Source organism: Hemiscyllium ocellatum, chromosome 36, assembly GCF_020745735.1.
Source record: "Hemiscyllium ocellatum isolate sHemOce1 chromosome 36, sHemOce1.pat.X.cur, whole genome shotgun sequence".
Classification (NCBI taxonomy): Eukaryota; Metazoa; Chordata; class Chondrichthyes; order Orectolobiformes; family Hemiscylliidae; genus Hemiscyllium; species Hemiscyllium ocellatum.
This window is the reverse complement of record NC_083436.1, coordinates 26,802,941-26,826,764: the sequence shown is the minus strand read 5'-3', so window position 1 is coordinate 26,826,764 and position 23,824 is coordinate 26,802,941. Positions and strand designations below refer to the sequence as shown.

Here is a 23,824-nt window from a genome sequence, read left to right as displayed (position 1 = left end):
AATTTTTAACTCCTTGTTATGTAGGTACTATTTGATATATGAATGCTGAATGAAAAGTTCTACCTTTTGTTATTGATACTTATAAACTCTTTCAGTTACATAGCTTGATTGGCTTGATAAACAGTATAAAACCGCTTAGCAACAAGCCTCGTCACTGTACTATATTGCAACTGCATATTGCAAAAGCATAATGACATGCCTTTCTGTTTCCATGTGATAATACTGTCCTGTAATATCAGTTTTTATTTATCATAAACTAGTCAAATTGAATTGGAATGTGAAATGTAAATGTAATTCTGGCAAGTGCTTTAGTTGAAGTCTGAATGTATGAAAATGGATATAGGTTTATGAAGTTGTTGGGAATAATTGTAGTTTGTTTTGTTTTCTTAAATTTGAAATCATGCAAGCCATTAGAAGTGCCTCCACAGATGGGTTGTGAACATAATTTTTGCTGCTGTGAATTCTTCCAAGAATAATTCTGAATTTTGAGGGAAAATAGGAAAGAATCTGAAATCATGACTTGCAACTCGGCTGTTTTGAATTGTTGAATAATGTAGCAGTATCAAAGTTGAGGTTTAATTGCAGCATTAATGAAAATCTATTGTATGTAATTGAACTAACGGATGATTTTGTATTCCAGAGTATATTTCTTGGTTTGTAATCTTGAATTTGCAACGACTGTAGAAAATGCTATGTTAGGCTTGTGTTACTTAGTTGCTGTTATGGATTGTTTGGGCTCAATTTTTTGTTATGTTATCTTTGTATTTACCTAGAGTACAATTCTATATGGAACAGTATTTTGTCATCAGCATTGCAGTTGCTTGGAAGTCTGTGGGAGTTGCCAGTAATGCTATAGCGCATGCTCTGATTTCATGCACTTATGAATTTTCTAGATAATTTGTTAGATTGACATTACTGTGATATCATTTAGTTATATCAATTGATGAACTTGTATTGTTCTATCTTAAGTGAGTATTTTACCCACAGATTAATTTGTCAGTTAGTTTACTTGGTGATTTCCACATTAAGAAAAATATATTTTATTTCAAAACAATTTCTATGGAGACAAGTATGTTCTTCTTTGAACACCTGAAATCTTGGTGTGTATTTTTGGACTTATGATGCAGAATAGGTGGGGGTGGTGTGGAATCCCTCTTGGCTTGTACTAGTTTGCTTATATTCAAATATTTTGTTTGAATGTTTGTAACTATATCCATTGGAAGAGAGTACGGAGGAGAGAAAGGAATGGGTTTTTTTTTGAGCCAGTTTATTTTCTACGTTCCCACAATTTGGTGACTGAACTGTATAAGTTCATCTCATGAAGTATTTGTGTATTGCACCAAAACTTGTATATTGCTTCATTTTATTGCACTTAGTAAAAGCACTCTTGATTTCCAAAAAATGCTAATTAGTGCAACTGCAGTCTGCTTGTTGAATAGCCAAGGGTTGCAAAAACATTTAGACAGTTGTAGCTGAAGTTGCAGTGCAGAACTGGTACAAATCTAGAGCTGATTTGTTGGTGAGCTTTGAGGACACAACTGACCTATGTTTTGAAAAGCTTCAGTTTTTAAATTCATTCTGATGGGATCTTCCTTTCTTTGAACTAAGGAATAGATATGTCAACACTTTATTGCATCTCATCATGTTATGTTTACCTTTTTTATTAGGAGTGCAGACGTCCCCAAAGAAAAAGCTAAGTCTGACGTACAACAGAAAAGATACCTGCTATTACTCTTTTTCGACTAATATGTTTTTAATTCAGTGATGGAGGTTATTCTTTATCTAGCATTAGGAAACTCATGGAGTAAGCAGGTAATGAGGGAACACGAGAGCAGAAGTTCCTAAAGCATAATTGGATTTGCAATAAAAGTCTGGCAGGAAACAGATCGAAAGAACCAAAAAGGCTGAGTGGATAGAATTTTTTTTTAAAAAAAGCAAGGAATTGAAATGGGGGGTGGGGGGTGGGGTGGTGGAGAGAATGGGCCCACAAGTAAAAATTAGGTGTAACTGTTTAGAATGAAAAAAAGGAATGACAATTAAGTGTATTACTTTATTCTTCATAAAGTAGAGTATGTTTCTGGGAATGAAAAGGTGCAGTAGGCCAGAAGACATTTTGGGCAGCTCAAGTAAGAAATAATGCTGATAAGATTAAGTGGAATTCAAAATAGAATAAACTGTTAACCTCAATTTAACAACTTTATTTTTCTCGTGCCTTTGATGTAATGAAAAATCCTTGAATGCTTCACAGGAGCATTATGGAATAAAAGAAGCCAGTGGGCAACGTTGGCGCTATTATGTTGAATGACAAGGGAGGAAATTCAGAACTTGGAGCCAACGCAACTGAAAGTATGGCCACCAGTGTTTGGGTGGTTAAAATCATTGCTTGCAAGACCAGGATTGCAGGTATTTAAAGCTGTAGGCTGGGAGAAGGCCAGTGTGAGAAGTCATGGAGTAATTTTAAAATCAACTTGGCTTAACCAGGAACTATTGTCAGTCAGTGATCAGAGGGTAATAAGTTAATATGACTTAGTGTTTATGAAGATGGCAGTTATGATCCAAAGTATATAGATTGTAGAATGTGGGCGGTCAGCCAAGAGTTTGGTGGAATAGTCTTCTCTAGAGGTAATGGAGACATGGATGAGGATTTCATCTGCAGATGAGCAAAGACAGACAGTGTTACGGAGGTTGAAGTAGATGGTCTTGGTACAAATGAGGTCAGAAGCTTATTTTGGGGTTGACCAACCTAGGTGAAAAGACTGCTATTGTGTTCAAATTTTGCCAGAAGTAAATAGTCAGCAGCCATCGGTTTGGATTGTCGACCAAAAGCAATGACCTTGCATTTTCATAACGTTTCGTAAGAGATTTTGAGGCGATTTGTAGCTGAGATTGAGGTTCTGGATCTAAGTTTGCTCGCTGAACTGGAAGGTTCATTTTTCAAACGTCTCATCTGAAAATGAACCTTTCAGCTTGGTGAGCAAACTTGGATCCGGCAAGAAGAAATTTCTGCTTCTGAATGCCTGATACACAGACCAATAGTTCAGCAACAATGGAAGAGTTGAGAAAGTTGGTGATGAGATGAACTGATGTGGAGATGTAATTATACCTGTGAAAATGAACAGTCTACTTTTAGAATAAAACAAAGAGTTGGATGCTGGAAATCTGAAACAAAGGACATTGCTGGAGCAATGTGCCAGGTCTGACAGCATTTCCAGTGACCCTTCAGAACTGGACTTAACATAAACTGTACTTTCTTTCCACAGATGGTGCAGGGCGTGCTGAGTTTCTGCAGCAGTGTCTGCTTTTGACTCTGCTTTTAGTTCTTCATGAGAAAAATGTGGGACCAAACAGACCTCAGAGTTCAGGTACAGGAGGGCAAAGACCATCCACTGCATATGATTTTCTGAGCTTGCTTAGCTGGATAAAGAGAGAACCAGGTGAGAACAGCCCCATCCATCTGGGTGACAGTGAAGGATGCATTGAAGATGTGGTGGGGGGTATAAGCCGAAGAATGTAGTTTACTGTAGAAAAAAATTGGGTGTTTTTAACAGTGGTTGATCCTGAAATATTGGACAATTTTAATGAATAAGAACAGGGCTTAGTGTGTTAAGTGTTGAATGGTTAGACCTGTTGTCCACCTCCATATCCTTTCATGAAAAATGAAGTATGCAGAGTTGAAAGTCAGAGGAAGTAGCAAAGGATCTGACCACTATCTCTTTTAAATTGCTTTGATTATGGAAGTTATGCAGTTGCAGGTTTGCCAGTGTGATGCTTCAGGTGAAGAAGGGATTGCATGCGACTCTGGATCTGTGTGGGGCAAGTTTCAAATATCCTTATATAAAATTCACTCAGTACAAGCAAATTGATAAAGGACAAGTTCTTATTTATAAAATGCAAATTTAATTTACAGGTTGTTCTGCTATAATGTACGTTTTGTTAACAAAAATGCACCATTATGCGATTGACAAATCGGGGGCGCTATTTATAAAGCACTAACTTTTAAAACAGGTTTGTTGTAATGTAATTATGTTGCCAACCCTTAAAATCATGCTTTACAAACAGTGCTTTTTCTTTAACATGGGGTTGCACAAGAATGCAACCATCGCATTATTGAAGAGCTACATGTAATTCTTTGCGTAACTAATAATGCATGTGTGGAAAAAGAGTATACAGTGCATATTGCACAGATGTATCTTGGAGATGTTCAGTCAGACATTGAAAACTTCTTTAAAGTAAAACCTATCAATCTCTATCCCTCCAAAATATTAATTCATTTTCTGACGAATTTGGCACCCACAAACTTATGGATTATTGAAATGACATTGAGGCTTTGAGAGGAACTTGGACTATAGATGACAACACCACCTTTTGCCCTTTATTTCAAAGCTCCTTAAACTGCATGTGACCTTACTTCCTAAATCACATCTTGGTTGCCCCCTTAGTCTTTTGGTATGCTTTATTCCTTTGAACATCTGATCACCTTCTCATCCTTTAAATTTTCTTTGTGTACTTACTACCCCAAGGTTCATCGTTTCTCCCGAAGATATTCTTTGTTTTCCTCCATTGGGTTCTATACTGAATTACAACTCATCCTTCGTAACTTAGATGTAATCTTTGCTCTCTTTACCTGTCCACTCAGTTTATTTCCTAATTGTCTTTCACAGACTCTCCTGATCTTGCCGACTGACTTGACCTTGCCATCTCCCATGAATTCTAAACCATGTCAACAGTTATTGGGTAATCTCTGACCATTTTCTTAGAGCTTACTTTCAAAGCAAGAATCTATCTCTGTGAACTTTCAAACTGACATTCTTAATCCACTTGTGACAATACAGTTGTTAGTTTGCTCAACCACTTCATTGCTTGGCTTTCAATATTCTTGTCTTTAGCCAAGTCTGATTATTCTCCCATGGCATGACTTCACTATAATTTCGCTCCTGTCAGTGCCTAAAGTTCAGCCTATCCGGTGAGCATTTGCCATTCTATCTCCAGCCAGGTCAGGGCAATTGGAGGGTTAAGGAGAAAGCTACTGTGGTGATGCTAGAAATAAGCATTCTTATTAGTTATAAGGAGAAATTAAAGAAACGTCACTTGCTTTAGTAGATTGGAGAGGAAAGTTAATTATCTGATGGGAATGATCAAAGTTCAACTATTTTCTCTCAGATGCTGCCTCTCAAGTTTCTCCAGCAATTTGTTTTTCTTTGCAGATCTCCAGCATCTGCAGTTCTTTTCTTTTATTAAAACATATAATCACCTGTGTACTTGTAAGGCAAAAAATATCAGCAGGGTATGGAAGAATGTCTAGACCTGGTTCTTTTCCAGCCTTGGGTGACTGTATGGAGTTTGCATGCTCTTGATCTGTCAATGTGGGTTTCCTCCAGGTTTTCTGGTTTTCTCCCACAGTCCAAAGGTGTGCAGGTTAGGTGGATTGGCTGTGGGAAATTGTCCATATTCTCCAGGGATGTGTAGGCTAGTGGGTTAGCCATGGGAAATGCAGAGTTATAGGGTGGGGTGGGGAGGGTGGGTCTGGGTGGGATAGTCTTCAGAGGGTTGATGTGGACTTGATAGAACAAATGGCCTGTTTCCACACTGCAGGCTTCTGTGTTTGTGAACTGACTAGTATCAGTTATTTCATGCTCTAAAACTGCACTAATCAAGTCCCACATATTCTCTACTAATTCTTCAAAATTAACAATTGGCAAATAGCTCGAGTCATAGTTCAAACAATTTAATTTTTTTTCTTAACTTCTGATTAGCTATTATGCTTCTTATGTGTCTCAAACAACTTACCATAATGTAAATAATTTGTAACAAATACTTCCATTTTTTCACAGTTGCCTAACTATTTAAAAACTGCTCCGTGTTGTATTTGCAGGGTGTTGATTTGGATTTGATTCTTGAGATGTGCTCGTTTTTCGACTTGCTTCTGTTTTTCTTTCCTTATGTTCCAGTATTCAAATGATGTGGTGAGCACCCAGCAATTTGTGGGTCATAAAAACTATTTCTAATAGGTGTTACCTGTACATGGTTTAATGATTTGCTGTTAGTGAAGCGAATAATCCGTTTGACACTTGTCATGTCCGAGTATAATTGTGTGAAGTATGTAAAAACTGTTAGATTCCACTTTAGTTTCATGAGCTCCAGTAATAGCATAGAACAGTGTGCGTGAATCTGGTCCCTATACGTTGTGGACACCAAATAATTTATCTGATCTGCTAAGTTTTTTTTTTAAACACTTCCTGTTAACTTTGACTGGTTGTATCTTTGATCGACATGTCCGTGCCATACAAGGATTTAAGTTAAGCTTTGTCCTAGTTAGACCTTAATAGAAGTTGTACTTCATGTGATCAGTGACTGCTTTATTGTAGTCTAGTGAAATCCATTTCAAAGATTAAAAGTTATACCTTTTCAAAGAAATCTCCAAAAACAATTTTTGATTTTTTTCTGTCCATGTCTTTTGGGCATGATAGTATACAGTACTTGAATTTCTTATTTACACTCAAGATTTGACTAATCTTTTGTGAATGAGGTTGCTGCAACATCCTTGCAAATCTTTTCTGAACCCTTTCAAGTTTCACAACATCTTTCCAATAGCAAGGAGACCAGAATTGCATGCAATATTGCAACAGTGGCCTAACCAATGTCCTGTACAGCCGCAACATGACTCCCACCTCCTGTATTCAATACTCTGACCAATAAACGTAAGCATACCTAACGCTGCCTTCAATATCCTATCTGTGACTTCACTTTCAAGGAGCTATGGACCTGCACTCCAAGGTCTTAGTTCAGCAACACTCCCTAGGACCTCATCATTAAGTGTGGAAGTCCAGCTAAGATTTGCTTTCTCAAAATTAAACTCCATCTGCCACTTCTCAGCCCATTGGCCCATCTGATCACAATTCTGTTTAATCTGAGGTAAACTTCTCCACTGTCCACTGCGTCACCAATTTTGGTGTCATCTGTAATACTAACTATATCTCTTTATGCTCACATCCAACTCATTTAGTGGACCCAGCACTGATCCTTGTGGCACTCCACCGGTCACAAGCCTCCAGTGTGAAAAACAGCCCTCCACCACCATCCTCTGTCTTCTACCTTTGAGCCAATTCTGTATCCATATGGCTAGTTCTCCTGTTTTCTGAGACCTAACTTGCTAACCAGTCTCCCATGGGGAAACCTTTCGAATGCCTTACTGGAGTCCATATAGATCGCATCTACTGCTCTGCCCTCATCAATCCTCTTTGTTACTTCAAAAAACTCAACCAAGTTTGTAAGACATGACTTCCCATGTTTAAAGCCATGTTGACTATCCCTAATCAGTCCTTGCCTTTCCAAGTACATGTACATCCTGTCCCTCAGGATTTTCTCCAACAGCTTGCCCACCACCGAGGTCAAGCTCACTGGTCTATAGTTACCTGGTGTCGTCTTGATATAAAATAGGTTGGGTATGTTGAGTGTTTAGAAGAGATTGTAAATGGATTAGTAATGAGCATGAATTATTTCCCACCATGAGAAATGATGGTATTTAAATTCACTCTGGTGGAATTAAAACAGCTAGCCTAATGACCCTGTAACCATTGCTGAGTGCCATAAAACTGATGATGACCTTATTGAGGTTGTACTATAGGTCTCCTCGCAGTCAGGAAATTGAGCAAATTTGGAAGGTGATCGCAGATATCTGTACAAAATGTAAGCTTGTAATGATAGGGGCTTTTAATTTTCCAAACATAGACCGGATCTGCTATAATGTGAAGAGCTTGAATGGAGAGGAGTTTATATATGTAGAAGAAAATTTTCTTATTCAGTATGTGGTAGTACCTACTAGAGAAGGAACAAAACGTAACCAATTCTTGGGGAATATGGCATGGCAAATGATTGAGGTGTCAGTGGGAAAGCAATTTGTCGTCAGTGGCCATAATTCTATTTATTTTAAAAATAGTTATGGAAAAGAATAAACCAGATCTAAAAATCTGTTGACCAGACTGGAGTCAGGCCAATTTTGACAGTATTAGGCAAGAATTCTCAAAAAATCATTAGGAAATGTTATTCATAAGTAAAGGGATGGTTGGGAAGTGGAAGGCTTTCAAAGATGAGAGCGCCCAGAGGCAGTATGTTCCTGTTTAGTGTGAAGGGCAAGGCTGGTAGGTATAGAAAATGCTGAAAGCTTAAATAAATTTAGGCTCTAGACAAAAAAAAAGGAGGCCCCTTAAAAATCAGTGTGGCAGTTGTGGGGAACCGCAAGCTTTGGGTGGGATACTAAACCAGTGTTTTATCAGTATTTACTGTGGAGAAAGATATGGAAGCAAGAGAAAGCTGAGAAAAACATGTTTTATCTTAAAGTCTCCATATTACAGGTGAGGAAGCGCTTAACGTTTTAAAATGCATAAAGGTCGATAAATCTCAGGACTTGGTCACATGCATCGTAAATATTTTGGGAAGCTAAGGAAGAGATTGGGCTCCTTTGCTGAGATATTTGTCTCATCCTCAGCTGTTTGGTGAGGTGCTGGAAGACTGGAAGGTGGCCTTTGTGCCATTATTTAAGAAAAATGGTAAGGAAAAGACAGGCAACTGTAAAGTCAGTGATTCTTACGTCACTGGTGGGTGAGTTGTTGGAGAGGATTCTGAGGGACCGGGTTTACGTGCATTTGAAAAGGCTTTGTGCGTAGGAAGTTGTCTCTCTAACTTCATTTGAGTTTGAGAAAGTAACAAAGAAGATTGAAGGCAAGATGTTATGGACCAGGCCAGAGCCCCTCAAAACATTTCAAGAAAGTAGTCCAGACCTTAACTTTGCGAGTTGTTTAATCAGGTGTAATGCAGATATTCTAGGAGTGTTGAAGCACGTCAAACCACTTAATTTAAACAAAAACAATTTTAAGCAAAACCGAACGGATGGCGCAGTGGCTCAGTGGTTGGAACAACTGCCTCACAGCACCAGGTACCCAGGTTTGATTCCAGCCTCTGGCGACTGTGTGGAGTTTGTGCATTCTCCCATGTCTGAGTGGGTTTCCTCTGGGTGCTCCAGTTTCTTTCCGCAATCCATAGATATGCAGGTCAGGTTAATTGGCCATGTTAAATTACCCATAGTATTAGATGAATTAGTCAAAGGGAAATGGGTCTGGGTGGGTTACTCTCAAGAGAGTTGGTGTGGACTTGTTGGGCTGAAGGGCCACAGTGTAGGGAATCTAATCTTAAAACAAAATTACCGAATGAAACAAAGAACAGAATACTGAAAAATTTAACCTATCTGAAAACTCAATAGATCATCCCAACTTAATTTTCCTGTTGCAAATAATTGCAGCAATCCCCATAAACACCCCTTGGCACAAAAGGTGAAATTAAACACAAGTTGTACATGAGAAAAGTTAGAGAGAGAGGCCCAACACGGACCTGCTTCTTTGGGTCCAGCAACTTCAAAACTGCCTGACTGCTTTCGCTGACTAGCCAGACTGGCACAAACCAAATCAAACCAGAGAAGAACTGGCCACTCCTCTTTTCTTTATACAAGTCTATTTTTGAAACTTGAAAGCCTTTCTCCTGAGGCAGTATCTATTAGCTACAATCATGGGCAGCGCGGTGGCGTTGCTGCCTCGCAGCGCCAGAGACCCGGGTTCAATTCTCGCCTCAGGCAACTGTGTGGAGTTTGCACATCCTCTTCCTGCGTGGGTTTTCTCCAGGTGCTCCAGTTTCTTCCCACAGTCCAAAAATGTGCAGGTTAGGTGAATTGGCTGTGCTAAATTGCCAATCGTGTTTGGTATAGGGGTTTATGTTGGGGAATGGGTCTGGGTGGGTTGCTCTTCAGAGGGTCGGTGTGGACTTGTTGGGCCGAAGGGAGTGTTTCCACACTAAGTAATATAATCTTTAAAAAAAAATCAAATTGGCCCTAAAGCCCTTCATTCATCATTGAAGATGGGATGGCGCAGTTGGTGCTCTTGCCTTTATTGGTTATTGCATTGTATGTAGGAATTCAATGTTGTTGTGGCTGTACAGGACATTTGTTTGGCAACTTTGGAATACTGCATTCACTTTTAGTCTCCTGTTAAAGGAAAAATGTTAAACTTAAAAGGGTGCAGGAAAGACGTGAGGATGTTGCTGGGGTCAAAGAGTTTGAGCTATAGGTGGAGGCTGAATAAGCTGGTCCTGTTTTCCCTGGAGTGTTTGGAAGCTGAGGGGTGATCTTATGCCAGTCTATAGAATCATGAAGGTCATGGATAGCCAAGGTTGTTTTTTCTGCTGAGTTGGGGGAGTCCAAAGCAAGAATATATAGCTTTTAAGGTGAGAGGGGAAAGATTTAAAACTGAACTCAGGGACAACTTTTTCAAGCAGATGGTGGTGCATGTATAGAATGAGCTGCCAGCGGAAGTGGTGGAGGCTGGTACAATTGCAACATTTTCAAGGCACCTGGATGGGTATATGAATAGGAAGGGTTCAGAGGAATATGGGCCAAGTGCTGGCAAATAGAACTATATTAGGTTAGGATCTCTGGTCAGCATGGATGAGTCAGTCCATGTCCGTGTTGTACGGCTTTATGAAACTGTCCTTAAGGAATTGAAATCTGTCATTCTTACTTGAGCAAGCCACTCCATTCCAGGGCAGTTAGGGATTGGTGCTAAACATTGACTCAGCTAGTAATGCCAACATCCCATTGGTGAATTAAAGAACTTGGAAACTGTCACAGGAATAGCCTTGTTGGGCAAATGATCCTTTCTGTAACCATATGCTTTACTACATAATTGAAGGTGGCTGCCTCTTGTTGTCAGTGAATTTTGCTGCTTTCCTGTTTAAAAGCTGCTGCAATGTTAAATGTGAATTTCATATAACCATAAAATTTTTTTACTCAGCAAGTCATGAGTTCGTGGAATGCCCTGCCAGTAACAGTGGTGGACTCTCTCTTTATGGGCATTTAAACGGGCATTGGATAGGCATATGGAGGAAAGTGGGCTAGTGTAGGTTAGATGGGCTTGGATCGGCGCAACATCGAGGGCCGAAGGGCCTGTACTGCGCTGTATTTTTCCATGTTCTAAAATGTCCTCGTGGTAGTAGACTTACCCCGGTTCAAGTCCCATTTTCTTGAGGTATATAATAACATCTCTGAGCAGGTTTTGAAAAATAAGTTAATAATAAAAAAAAGTATCCACCAACCAATTTTTCTAAATATTTTCACAAATGTTTATATTTCAGCTGTTAATGGTTTAAGAAAAAAAATTATTTTAGATTACTTTTCCTTTGCTCATGCTTGTAGTTGCCATTTTACTCATGCACTTGGATAGATGTCATGTTAAGCGTCACAGCCATTGTCAGGCAAATATTTTAAAGGTGAGCATCTGTTCAAAGTACACTTAAAAGCACTGAGTTGGTTTAAGATCAGAATTGTATGTAGTAGATCAAAAGGTTAACTTTGTATTCCTGTCAAGGAAACCTAAATATTCAATAATTATCCTGTGCTGGCTGAACAGAAATTTCTTATAATATTTTGAAGACCCTTGGTCATTATTTTTATCACAAATTCTGTACCTGACAGTGTCTGTCCCCTGCATTTGCCTGAAACTGAACAAGACTTTGCAAGCTTGTTGTTGTTACCTGATTCTGTCTCCTGACACATAGGAAATGCTCTGCCAGTTAGAAAAACAAAGCAACACTGCATAAACCCAAAACATTTGAAGGAATAGGACAAAATAACGTCACTGACAGGGGTACTGTGTGTATTTGCACTCCTGTACTGAATGTGGCTTGGAGTTAGCTCGCATTCTCTTTAGACCCGATGATAAGCTTTAAATCATATCCATCCCATCACCAAAACTGACTATCACAGTTTGTAACCTGATCTGACTACAACAAATCCAAGCTATTTTGCAGATGGTCTTGTGTGTTTTGCCTTGAAATAAGAATATTCCTGTGCTATCCTGGCTGGCATTCCATCTTTCCATCAGAAGATAGGCTTTAACTGATCCAAAAATCTCTTAACATACGCCAAATTCAGTTCACCCGTGACTTTGTGCACCGTATTTTAGTTCCTTTTTTAATTTATCAGCCTTATTTTCTGTTTGTTGCATGACCTTGGTCTTTTCACCCTACAAGTCTGAAATATCTGGTTGCCTCTAATTCTGGCCTATTTTGCGTTCAAAGTTTTAAACATTCTACAATTAAAGTCAAGGCTTTCATTGATCAGTTTCGGCATTCCTTCAGTTTCTGTTTTTTGACCTATCTCAAGACGTTGCTTGAAGCCCATCTCTTTGACAAAACTTCTTGCTAATTTGTCCTGAGATTTTGTGCCTCAGTGTCAAATATTCATTAAAACTGCTGTGGTGTACCATGGAATAATTTGCTATGTTCAAGGTATTGTATAAATGCTAATGCTGTTACAATTGGTCAAATTCCAGACAGGTTGCATTATTGAGGTGGTCTTGTGGGACAGTGGGTAACATTTCTACCTGTGTGCCAGAAGCTTGAGACCCAATCCAGGCGTTAAGAATGCATCTTCTGTAACTATAAAATCTAAGTAGATTGTTGTGGTTCTGTTCGCCGAGCTGGAAGTTTTTGTTGCAAACGTTTCGTCCCCTGGCTAGGAGACATCATCAGTGCTGTGGAGCCTCCTGCGAAGCGCTTCTTTGATGTTTCTTCCGGTATTTATAGTGGTCTGTCCTTGCCGCTTCCGGGTGTCAGTTTCAGGTGTCCGCTGTAGTGGTTGGTATATTGGGTCCAGGTCGATGTGTCTGTTGATGGAGTTTGTGGATGAATGCCATGCCCCTAGGAATTCCCTGGCTGTTCTCTGTCTGGCTTGCCCTATGATAGTAGTGTTTTCCCAGTCGAATTCATGTTGCTTGTTGTCTGAGTGTGTGGCTACTAGGGATAGCTGGTCGTGTCATTTTGTGGCTAGTTGATGATCATGTATGTGGATTGTTAGCTGTCTTCCTGTTTGTCCTATATAGTGTTTTGTGCAGTCCTTGCATGGTATTTTGTAAACTACATTAGTTTTGCTCATCTTGGGTATCGGCTCCTTGGTTCTAGTAAGTTGTTGTCTGAGCATGGCTGTTGGTTTGTGTGCCGTTATGAGTCCTAAGGGTTGCAGTAGTCTGGCTGTCAGTTTTGAAATGCTCCTGATGTATGGTAGTGTGGCTAGTCCTTTTGGTTGTGGCATGTCCTCGTTCCGTGGTCTATCTCGTAGGCATCTGTTGATAAAGTTGCGCGGGTATCCGTTTTTGGCGAATACCTTGTATAGGTGTTCCTCTTCCTCTTTTCGCAGTTCTGGTGTACTGCAGTGTGTTGTAGCTCTTTTGAATAGTGTCCTGATGCAGCTTCGTTGGGGTGGTTACTTTCATAGTTTAGGACTTGGTCTGTGTGTGTTGTTTTCCTGTGTACCCTTGTGGTGAATTCTCCGTTCGGTGTTCTCTGTACTATCACGTCTAGGAATGGGAGTTGGCTATCCTTTTCTTCTTCTCTCGTGAATCGGATTCCTGTGAGTGTGGCGTTGATGATCCGGTGTGTTTTTTTCCTATTTCTGTGTTTTTGATGATTACAAACGTGTCATCGACATATCTGACCCAGAGTTTGGGTTGAATTTGTTGAATACCAGCTATCCCTAGTAGCCACACACTCGGACAACAAGCAACATGAATTCAACTGGGAAAACACTACTATCATAGGGCAAGCCAGACAGAGAACAGCCAGGGAATTCCTAGAGGCATGGCATTCATCCACAAACTCCATCAACAAACACATCGACCTGGACCCAATATACCAACCACTACAGCGGACAGCTGAAACTGACACCTGGAAGCGGCAAAGACAGACCACTATAAATACTGGAAGAAACATCAAAGAAGCGCTTCGCAGGAGGCTCCAGAGCACTGATGTCTCCTAGCCAGGGGACGAAACGTTTGCAACAAAAACTTCCAGCTCGGCGAACAGAACCACAACAACGAGCACCCGAGCTACAAATCTTCGCACAAACCGTGAAATCTAAGTAGATTGATTATCAGTGTGTGAATCTTTTCAGCGTGTCTATGGCAGTTGATAAGAACAGCCAAGTCTCCTGGCCACCTATGTTTTATGCAGCTGTAGAAGCACCAGTGTCCAGTTAGTGATCTGTTCCAGGAATTGGGAGCTATAAAACAGATGCAAGCTTTGTTTGCCTCTTACACCTCTAGATTTGGGAAACTTTCTGAGGCTTTAATTGTGTTCAACGCAATGCCCTGTACAGTGATATATCTGGCTTGGGGCTCAGTTTTACCAACTTTGAGAAAATGTTTACTCAGTGCAAAGGCTTTTCAAAGACTGGTATGGAAATTGTTGGATCTATCCTTTAATTTTTTGACTCTGCTTGGTTTGGTAAAGCAAATTCATGTTGGAGGCTGCTGCTTTCACAGCTACCAACTCCAACAGTTTACATATGACGCCAAATCTATGACATGTTTGAGCATTTTAGCTCACACTTGATGGAACTGGTTCCACAAGCTACAGAATTTTTTTCATTTGGAAAAAGCTATTCAGTTCAGCTGATACCAGTCTGGCCCAAAATTTCACATGATGTATCATTTGGTAGGCCTCATCTCGAAGGTTTTCTATAAAGATAGATTGTGACTCTGCAAATGTTTGGCAAATAGTGTGTAATGCAGGAAAATGAGCAATTGGCTATTTTGGCAGGAAGAGTTAAAAAAAACAGCATATTATCTGAGCAATGAGTGATTGCTGAGCCCTGCAGAGGTTTCCAGTGTCCTTGCGAACAAATCGCAAAAGGTGATCATGAGAGGAAATGATGATAAATGTAAATAGGTTATGCTCCATTTATATAGGACATTGGTGGTATTGCATCTGGAGTATTGCTCAGTATTAGCCAATGTATTTAAGAAAGAATTTGAATACATTTCAAGTAGTTCAGTGCAGGCAAACTAGATGAATATCTGGAATAAAGGGCTGTCTTGGAAGAAAGGATGGACAGGCTTGTATTGATCAGTGTTCAGAACTAATGCAAACATGAGATTCCAAGAGTGCCTTGGGACCCAATGTAGAACTGAAGGGGTCACCCATTTGAAGCAGATGAGGCAATTATTTTGAGAGTTGTCCCTCTGAAATATTCTTTCTGAAAAGATGGTGAAAGCCATGTCCTGCCTTTGGGCAGAAAAGTAGGTAATTTTTTTTTGAGGAAGCGATAAAAGCTTATCAGGTTACGTGTCAATGCAGATTAGATGTTAGAGTGAGATCAGTTGTGATTCTATTGAGTGGCCGAGCAGACCCAAAGGAGTGAATGGCTTGCTGCTGCACCATGTTTGTGTGATGAAACTCGGTGAGTTTCTTTTCCTCTGCTCTCACTTATGAGAAAATTTAGGCCAGAAATGTTTTTGTACTTCATGTAATTAAATGTAATTATTTGTATATCTGTTTTTGTTTAAACCGGTAAATAAGGAGAAAACACTTTTTTTTTTCTAATTTGTTAAACCAATATTAAAATTGATCTACAGTCTGAATTTTTCTTCTAGTACTAATTTTAATATTTATAAACAAGCACCTAAATTCAAAATGTGATGGAATATCATTAATAAGAAATTACTTCAACTACATTGTGATGTTGAACTGGCAGTGTGAATTTGAGTCAAGGGGGCGGCACGGTGGCACACTGGTTAGCACTGCTGCCTCACAGAGCCAGGGACCTGGGTTTAATTCTCACCTCCGGCAACTGTCTGTGTGGAGTTTGCACATTCTCCCCGTTTCTGCGTGGGTTTCCTCTGGGTGCTCTGGTTTCCTCCCACAGTCCAAAATTGTGCAGGTTAGGTGAATTGGCCATGCTAAATTGCCCATAGTGTTAGGTGCATTAGTTAGGGGTAAATGTAGGGGACTGGGTCTGGGTGAGTTGCTCTTCAGGGGGCTAGTGTGGACTGTTGGGCCTGAAGGGCCTGCTTCCACATTGTAGGGAATCCAATCTAATTAATTCCAGAGGGATGTGGACGTTTTTTGCAAAGGGCAGTCTTGCACTGATTCAGTTTGCAACCAGTCCTGTGTGACATCATCTAGTTTGTAAAGTTCTTGCACTGGAGTTGTTGATCTCTTATGGAAATTTGATAAACTACAAGTACAGTCATCAGCTTATGCTCAAATTAACAAAGTTCCTCATGATTGACCATCAAACAAAATTAGTATGAAATTTGGAGTATTTATTAAGGTATTTGATCTTGTGCAGTCAAAATTAAACAGTCTCATAGGTTAATTCCTAAAAACATCTCTTGTTAATGATGGCTGGCCCATAATCTCTGTAATCTTTGCTAGTAACCCACATATCCTTAAATGCTGTCAAGCTAGTTAAAATTGAGGCACCCATCCAAACAGAATTATTCCTCTTTGGTGGTGCAATGACTTTAATTTGTAATCCACTGGGGACTTGGAATTTAATCTCCTTCAGCAATCTTTCTTCTAAACCCAGGAAAAGAGTAGAACCACCAGATAGTAATATGTTGCTAAAGAGATCTTTCCTCAAGCTTCTATCACATTTTAAAATACTATCATAGATCAACTTATGAATTCCAGGTTCTTCCAAACCTACAATGGAAGTTGTGAAGAGTAGTTCTGGCGCTTGAAAGAGTTCTTTTTGGAGTGTGATCAGATTCCCATCAGGGAGTGTATATTCCTGTTGAAGGTCATCTATTTGACTTTTGTTGTCCAACTGAGGATCAAGAGCAACATAACACAATGTTTCTTTGATGTTCTCAAAGGTCTCCTTAGGAATTGTATTTGGAATGTTATGACCATTTTCCAATAGAAGTTTCCTCACATTTTCAGTGATGTCATTTCCAGCAAGTTTAAGTCTTTTGACAGCATCGGGCAGGTAGTAGCCTTCATAAATAGGTACAGCATCAGTTAATCCAAAGCCACTATCAAGGACTATTCCCCTAGTCCGTCCTGATGCATAGAGTGCCAGAGTTGCAGGAATAGCCACGTACATAGCTGGCACATTAAAACATTCAAACATAATTTCAGCCATCCTTTCTCTGTTAATGAAGGAAGTCAGTGGAGCAGCAGTTATCAAAACTGGCCTCTCTTTTGATTTGATATGAAGTTCAGAGGTATAAACATGCTTCCAAAGCTTTTCCAGAAGTTCCCAGGAGGTTACTGTACCACGCTCAATAGGATATTTTAAGCACCCACTACCTCTTTTAGCTAGAGCCTTTTTTCCAAAATACATTTCTGTATGGGATGTTTCGCGTGTGCTTCCCTTGACTTTGAAGGTACCTACAATGGATGGTATGACTGAAGTTGGAATGCTGTCGCCAACCAACCCGGATTTGCAGAGCCCTGAGCCATTATCTATGATTACATCAGGAATGTCCATCATTTGATGTGTAGCGAATCTTGTCAATTTGAACAGCAAGTCTTACTTGCCTCTTCTGGACAAGCAGGTACCCTGTAATTGCAACTAGAGTCGAAGACCTGCAGTAGGGTAGATCATAGCTACCGATTATTGAGTCATCTGGTGGCAATGTGACCAGTGAAAAGAGCCACATCATAATAACTAACCTTTAAATGACCTGTGACTCATTAAGACAGATCAATAGTCTTCATTTGATATAAGAAAAAGTATGATGAAGTAAACTGCCACGTTCTGAAGAAGTGGAAGCTCAAGAATGATGCAAAAGAAGCACCATGAATTGTCAGGCTATTGGTGAGCTCCAGTCAGTTTGAAAATTAGCAGAAACAAAGTAGTTTAGTGAATCACATCTCTGTCCTTGTAGTTGGGGCTTGTTTCAAAGCAGCCAGTCGTCTTTCAGTTCATAATGCAACACACAACTTAAGTTTCATTTCCCTGATACACAAACTGGTTACAGTCATGCATATGGAGATTTCAGATTATTGTATAGGTTGTATAAATGGAGCTTGTAATTTCTCAATCAGAGATGCATGTGTTTGAGTCCGTTAGATCTATTTTGAGTTTAACTTATTTTACAATTTCTCAAATGTAGAGTCGATTATTCTTGGATTAAAGCCTGTGCTTGAGTTGGTAAACAAATTTTAGTCATGAAAAGCAGGATGATTAGTAATTAGATAGTTACAATGAAAATTGAGGTTTGGCTTCAGTTGCCACTCTGCTGAAAGGTTGCTCTAAGTTGGTGCTGCCTTGTGTTTTTTTACCAAGTCTTCAGAAACTTACTCTCCCAGAATTACAGAATGCAGCCTACCTGACAAAAACTCCTTGATTACAGTAGTTGGGGAAAGATGACTTTTTTTTTTAAAAAAAAACTTGCTCTGGCTGCCATGGATAAGTTTTTTTTAATTTTCCAGTCAGAATGTTAGCGAATGATTGAATGAATGGCTGGATCGGTGGCTCGGTGAAGTAAGCGGGTGGGTGGTAGTTATGTCTAGTCTGATTCTGAAAGTGAAAGATTTGGGCCACTGTAAATTTTAATAAAATGCCCGTTGTTTTACATTCTTTGCTATTTATTTCCAGGGTCTTTAAGTAAAATATTAAAAGCCCTGTTTGGAAACTGCAAGTGGTGTAGGAAAACTGATGATTTTGTTGCAAGTATGCAAGTGTGAACTGTGTAAATGTTTCAGGAAATAAGGAACTGAGTTGATTCTTAGCATTTCTATAAGAAGTTATAATCCTCTCTGAGGCATTACTCCTTGCTGGAATACAATTCTGCTGTGACAATCTATAGATGGAAATAGAATATGGGAATTTGTGAAGTAATTCACTTTGTTTGTAAAAGTAGAAAACAAGTACTTGTGAAAAGCTCGCGTCACTGCTGTTGAGACTTGCGTGTACCCCTATAGTGAATGTAAAAGTGCATTCAAAGGACAAATAATGGCATGTTGACCATTTTTTTTATTGCAAGGAGATTGGAGAACAGGAATTTAAAGAAGCCTTCCTACAATTGTATAGTAATTTGTGGACGTAACCCCAGGATATTGGCCAATTTTGTTCTCCATATTTAATGTAGAATATAATTTCTTTGGACTCAGTACTATGAATGTTCATGAGAATTTGTCCCTGGAATGAGTGGGTTGTCTCATAAATTGAGCTTGTTTTCTCAGCAGTTTAGAAGAATGGGAAGTGATCTCTTTTGAAATATGTTCACTTTTTGTTATCTGCAAATGGGTTACCTACATAGCCATGATGCTGCCCTGACCCAATCTTTTTGCTTCCTATTGACTTGTCAGGCCTGCTCATACAATCCTTGATAGTGAATGGAAGATATAGCCTGTAGCAGCATCTGTTTGGTTATCTGCGGGAGGTCCGTGCCCCTAACTGCTACGTATAACCAGGATTTAGTTTCTGGAAGGACTAGATACTGTATTCATGCAGAGGTATTTTCTCTGGCTGTAAGTTTTTAAAATGCAAGGATACAGTTTCCAGGTAAGGATTAGTCCTAACGTGATGATTATTTCCTTTGTATATTTAAAGGATTGGGAATCTTTAGAATTGAGAGTTGAGTGCTCTATTATTGAATGTGTTTTAAGGCTGATAATTTTTGGTTTCTCGGGTGGATTTGGCGAGGTGATTGAGAAAGTGGCATTATTTTAGTCTAAAATAAGTTTTGATCATGTAGAAGGGCAGGGAAGGTTTGACTGGCCATATTGTGTACTTCAATCCCTATCCATTGTGTTTCTGTATTGTGGTTGCTCTGGCCACTTTCTAGATAAACTTAATTCATGTGTAAAGTGAGATCTTTGAATGTGGAGTGTAATATCCAAGGTACTTTCCAGCAGGGATCAATTGATAGTCATTGAGATCAGAACTCGCAATTCATTTTCTTGCTTTTGCTCAGGCACTAAAATTATTAATAGTGGAGGCAGATCAGCATGCCCTCACTGAATTGTTATCTATTTTCTATTCATTCTTTTAAGAGATTTTTTTTTTTTTACGCAACTTCTGGAGCAGGTGGGATTTGAAGTTGAGCCTCCTTGGATCAGAAGTAGGAAACTGCCACTGTGTCATGAGCCCTCATTGAATTCTTACCTATATTGCAATTGAGCTATCATTTGAGTATATTGTTCATTGCACTAGGATAATTGCAATGGTTTCAAATAAGTGTTTTGTATTCCATCTGTTCAGATTACAAAATCAATGTAATCAGTTGAGGAACAGATGGAACTTGAGCCTAAGCTTTGCCTCAAAGTGAGGGGCTCTGTCATTGCACCCTAAGAGCCCTCATTGAATTATTTTTTTTAATGAACCTGTTCAGATGTTATGACGCCTCCAGAGCAGGTGGGACTTGAACATCAGGGGTACTACTACTGCATCATAAGAGCCCATATATCTTCAGATACTTTGTAATCAACTTGTTTGTAGATGTTATTACACACCTCTGGAGCAGTTTGAAAGCCTGAAGCCAGGCTTTCTGGTAGAGAGATAGCAACACAACCACTGCACTCCAAGAGCCCTCACTCTGAATTCTTATGACTGTGTAACTTGCAACATATGCTTTTCTGATTAGTTCATTGTGCAAATATCCATTTGTTGGTATCTGTGTGTACATCATTGCAATCAAAATGATTAATATATGTTGAGCATTGTACATATCAAAATTGTTTGATGGATGAACAGTTTCCTCAGACCTCTTAGTCTTGATATTCAAGTTAGTACATTGAATGCATCATTTGGATGTGGTCGTTGAATAATAGACTTATGACTGCACAAGGAAAATTCCATTAAGTGATAGCTACAATTTTAACACTTCAGTTATGCTGTCTGCACTTGTTGATTGTGTGTTAATTTCTTACTGAATTGTGGTATTCCATAGGAACTCTACTTGATATTCTCTTATTAGTATCTTTTACCAAGGTAAGACATAAAACTGATAATTGACTTGATCTACAAAAAACAAACTGGTTGCCTTCAATGCGTCGTCCGGTATTTACACAATTCCATTATTGTACTTGAATTTCCAAATTATGGCACTGAGAAATAAATAGGCGTAATCTCTGCTTCTCCAGTATAGAATGCACTGTTTGCAGAGTGATATATTTAGCTGAAGTATGAACTTGGAATAATTGATAGACCTAATGATTTGGGGCAGTGTCAAGTGCTTGCATACAGGGTACCCTACCTGTTGTATATGGTCACAGGATGTTTTGAAGATTTTTAAGTTCACAGCACTGATTTGTTAATCCCATTAGAGTTGTTCAGCAGTACATTGGATATAAATGGACCTTCCTGGTTTATTTGCTAAATTAGTCAATGTGCAGAGGATCCAACAGATTGCAAACTTTTCTGTTGTGTGTAATTTGAGTTACGTCAAATGTGATATTGTATGGAAGATTAGGACTGTACGCCATTCTGCCTCTTCAGCCTGTTTTCACCCAGCTTTCCCTTGAAAATGCTATTTTGTTGATTATTAATCAACGCAGAAATTACTTCAATCTATAATGCTTGTACTTCATGGGAACATTGTCCATTGAAGTTGGCCAAAGTATCTATCACCCATTAATTATTCGTCATGCTGTAAAGTACAGATAAAATTGCTTGTTCAGGTTCAAATAGGAAACCAATAAAATTGTTCAGACAGCTTTTCAGGATTTTAAACAAATATGGAAGGGTTAAAAAATGTTAAGACATATTCAAACTTGTCTTAAGAGTTTGAAGTTGTTCAGAATTGCTGAAATACTCCTTGTAACTGTCTAGTATACTTAAGTCTAGAGACCAGATTTGTACTCTATAACCTGAGTTTTACCTTTTTTGCTGGAATTTGCTTTGTACATAGTTGTCCTCCTTTTAAAATTATTTTGGACTGGTTTGCAGAAATAAACCTCCTTCTCTCACCCCCCCCACCCCCACCCAAGCGCACCAAGAGGGGGCAGTATGCTGGCTTAGTGGTTAGCACTGCTGCCTCACAAAGGCACGGTCCCAATTTCAACTCCAGCCTTGGGCAATTGTGTGTGGAGTTTGGACATTGTGTGTCTGTGTGGGTTTCTACCTTGTTGTGCTTTTTTTTTCTCCACAGTCCAAAATTTACAGTTTGTAGTTTTGCGGTGCTGAATTGCCCAGTAATGTTTACGGATGTGCAGGATAGGTGGATTAGCCATGGGAAATGCAGGGTTATAGGGATAAGATGAGGATGTATGGTCTCTGGATGCTGTTCAGAGGGTTGGTGAAAGCTTGTTAGGTTGAATGGTCTCTCTCTGCACTGCAGGGATTCTTTGAATGGGCTCGTCAAAATTAAATGGTGGATATTCATCTCGCTTTCTCTGTACATTTTTAAGTTATCTTGATCATCGTTTCCCACTGTTTGCTGCTAACCCTCTCTGCAGGTCAGTTTACTACTTGTTCCAAACTATACCTGATAAACAGCATTGAGTTAACATTAAATATGTAACACTAGACCTATATTCAAGACTAGGCCTGTGTACTACGTAAGGTTGAGTTTCACACTATGGTACCTTCCTGTCCTGCTTTTCTCAGAAGGCACACTGTTCTCTTCCCACGTGAAGAGCACTTCAGCCATCTTAGTATCTGTTCATCCCCAACTCCAATCTTTCTTCCCACACTGTACTCTTATACGGTTGAATTTCGTTATCAGTGCTTTCACACCCATGTTTTACTCCAACCACCTCCCTGACTACCTGTGGAAAGGGAACTTCTGACCTGTGAACAGAGTTTGACCAATTCTAGATTTAGAGCTGAAAATGTGTTGCTGGAAAAGCGCAGCACATCAGGCAGCATCCAAGGAGCAAGAGAATCGACGTTTCGGGCATGAGCCCTTCATGAATCATTCCTGAAGAAGGGCTCATGCCCGAAACGTCGATTTTCTCCTCCTTGAACGCTGTCTGACCTGCTGTGTTTTTCCAGCAACACATTTTCAGCTCTGATCTCCAGCATCTGCAGTTCTCACTTTCTCCAATTCTAGATTTAATCCACCTCATTGGACCTTGATGAGGTTCAGGGTGAAACAGCTTGTTGCCAAGGTGAATTTTATCTCCACAGCACCACGCATCAGGATTGAGCTTGAAAACATAAAAAAACATTGAATCTCTACATAGAATCCTTTTAGATTAGACTTACAGTGTGGAAACAGGCCCTTTGGCCCAACTAGTTCATACTGACCCTCCGAAGAGTAACCCACCCAGACCCATTCTCCTAACTCTCTCCCTAACAGTGACGACAGCAGGTTGAGAAAGTAACATGTTTCAAGGGCAAGTAGGATTGAGCAATATATTCTATTCAGGAAAGATTACCAGAGTAACCAAAAAAGGCTCCTGCAAACAAAAATGGATCCAGTGGTGTTTTTAATGAAAGATTGACAAATTATGTTTTATTGAGGTGAAGTGCAAGTTTATGTACCTGATTTGTGGAGAAGCAGATTCTGTTATGAAAAACGTCAGTGTGGAACAAAGGTAAAATCAGGGCACATATTATCAAGAATGTTGGGAAGCATAGTTCATGAGACCTAGAAAGGAGAACATAATGTTGCTGAGCTCACTTATTAAATGTAGGCTTTGTTCACTGGGAGAGTTTGTAAAGGAGTTCATCATTGCAAGCAGTAAAACCAGCAGTTGCAGAGAATCTGAAGTCATTCAAGTGCAAGTTGTCTTGCAGAACTGTGCCAGATTTGATTATTAATGTGGCTCAGGATGTTGAACAGTCCGTTTTTTAAAAAAAAGGTTCTGCAGCTGATTGACACGAATTCAATCGATGAGATGGGAAATGTAATGGGAACTGGCTAACTAGTGATTTTTGTGTGTGGAATCTCAGATTTTGAGGTTAGAAAGGGTTTGCTTCTTTGTGGTAGTGCTTGACACCACCAAAGTGGGGGGAGATTTGATTGGTGGGTTTGTTTTTGGTTTGGTTGGTTTGTTTTTATATTAGCAGTGCGCCGGTTTTACTTACCAAGTTATCTCTTTCCAT

The 23,824-nt window shown here is 39.4% G+C and overlaps 2 protein-coding genes across 7 annotated transcripts in view; one reads left to right on the top strand and one right to left on the bottom strand.

Annotated features, from left to right (window-relative positions):
• kiaa0232 (KIAA0232 ortholog) overlaps positions 1–23,824 on the top strand; it is a 137,240-nt gene that overhangs the window by 2,180 nt on the left and 111,236 nt on the right. The window contains exon 1 of one of the 5 annotated variants that reach the window (XM_060851794.1): positions 3,413–3,434. The exons of the other annotated variants lie outside the window; for them this stretch is intronic. The gene's annotated coding sequence lies outside the window, so the exon portion shown is untranslated. Of the gene's footprint in view, positions 1–3,412; positions 3,435–23,824 lie in introns of those variants that run through there. 5 annotated transcript variants of the gene reach the window in all.
• Positions 16,199–17,317, bottom strand: LOC132833407 (actin-3-like). 2 transcript variants are annotated; one of them, XM_060851647.1, is made up of 2 exons: positions 16,732–17,317; positions 16,199–16,551 (listed from the first exon to the last, which is right to left on the bottom strand). In XM_060851647.1, the coding sequence occupies exons 1-2, from the start codon at positions 17,315–17,317 to the stop codon at positions 16,199–16,201; spliced, it is 939 nt and encodes a 312-aa protein (XP_060707630.1). The 2 variants fall into 2 exon arrangements, with proteins under 2 accessions (XP_060707630.1, XP_060707629.1); XM_060851646.1 differs by having other exon boundaries at positions 16,199–17,317.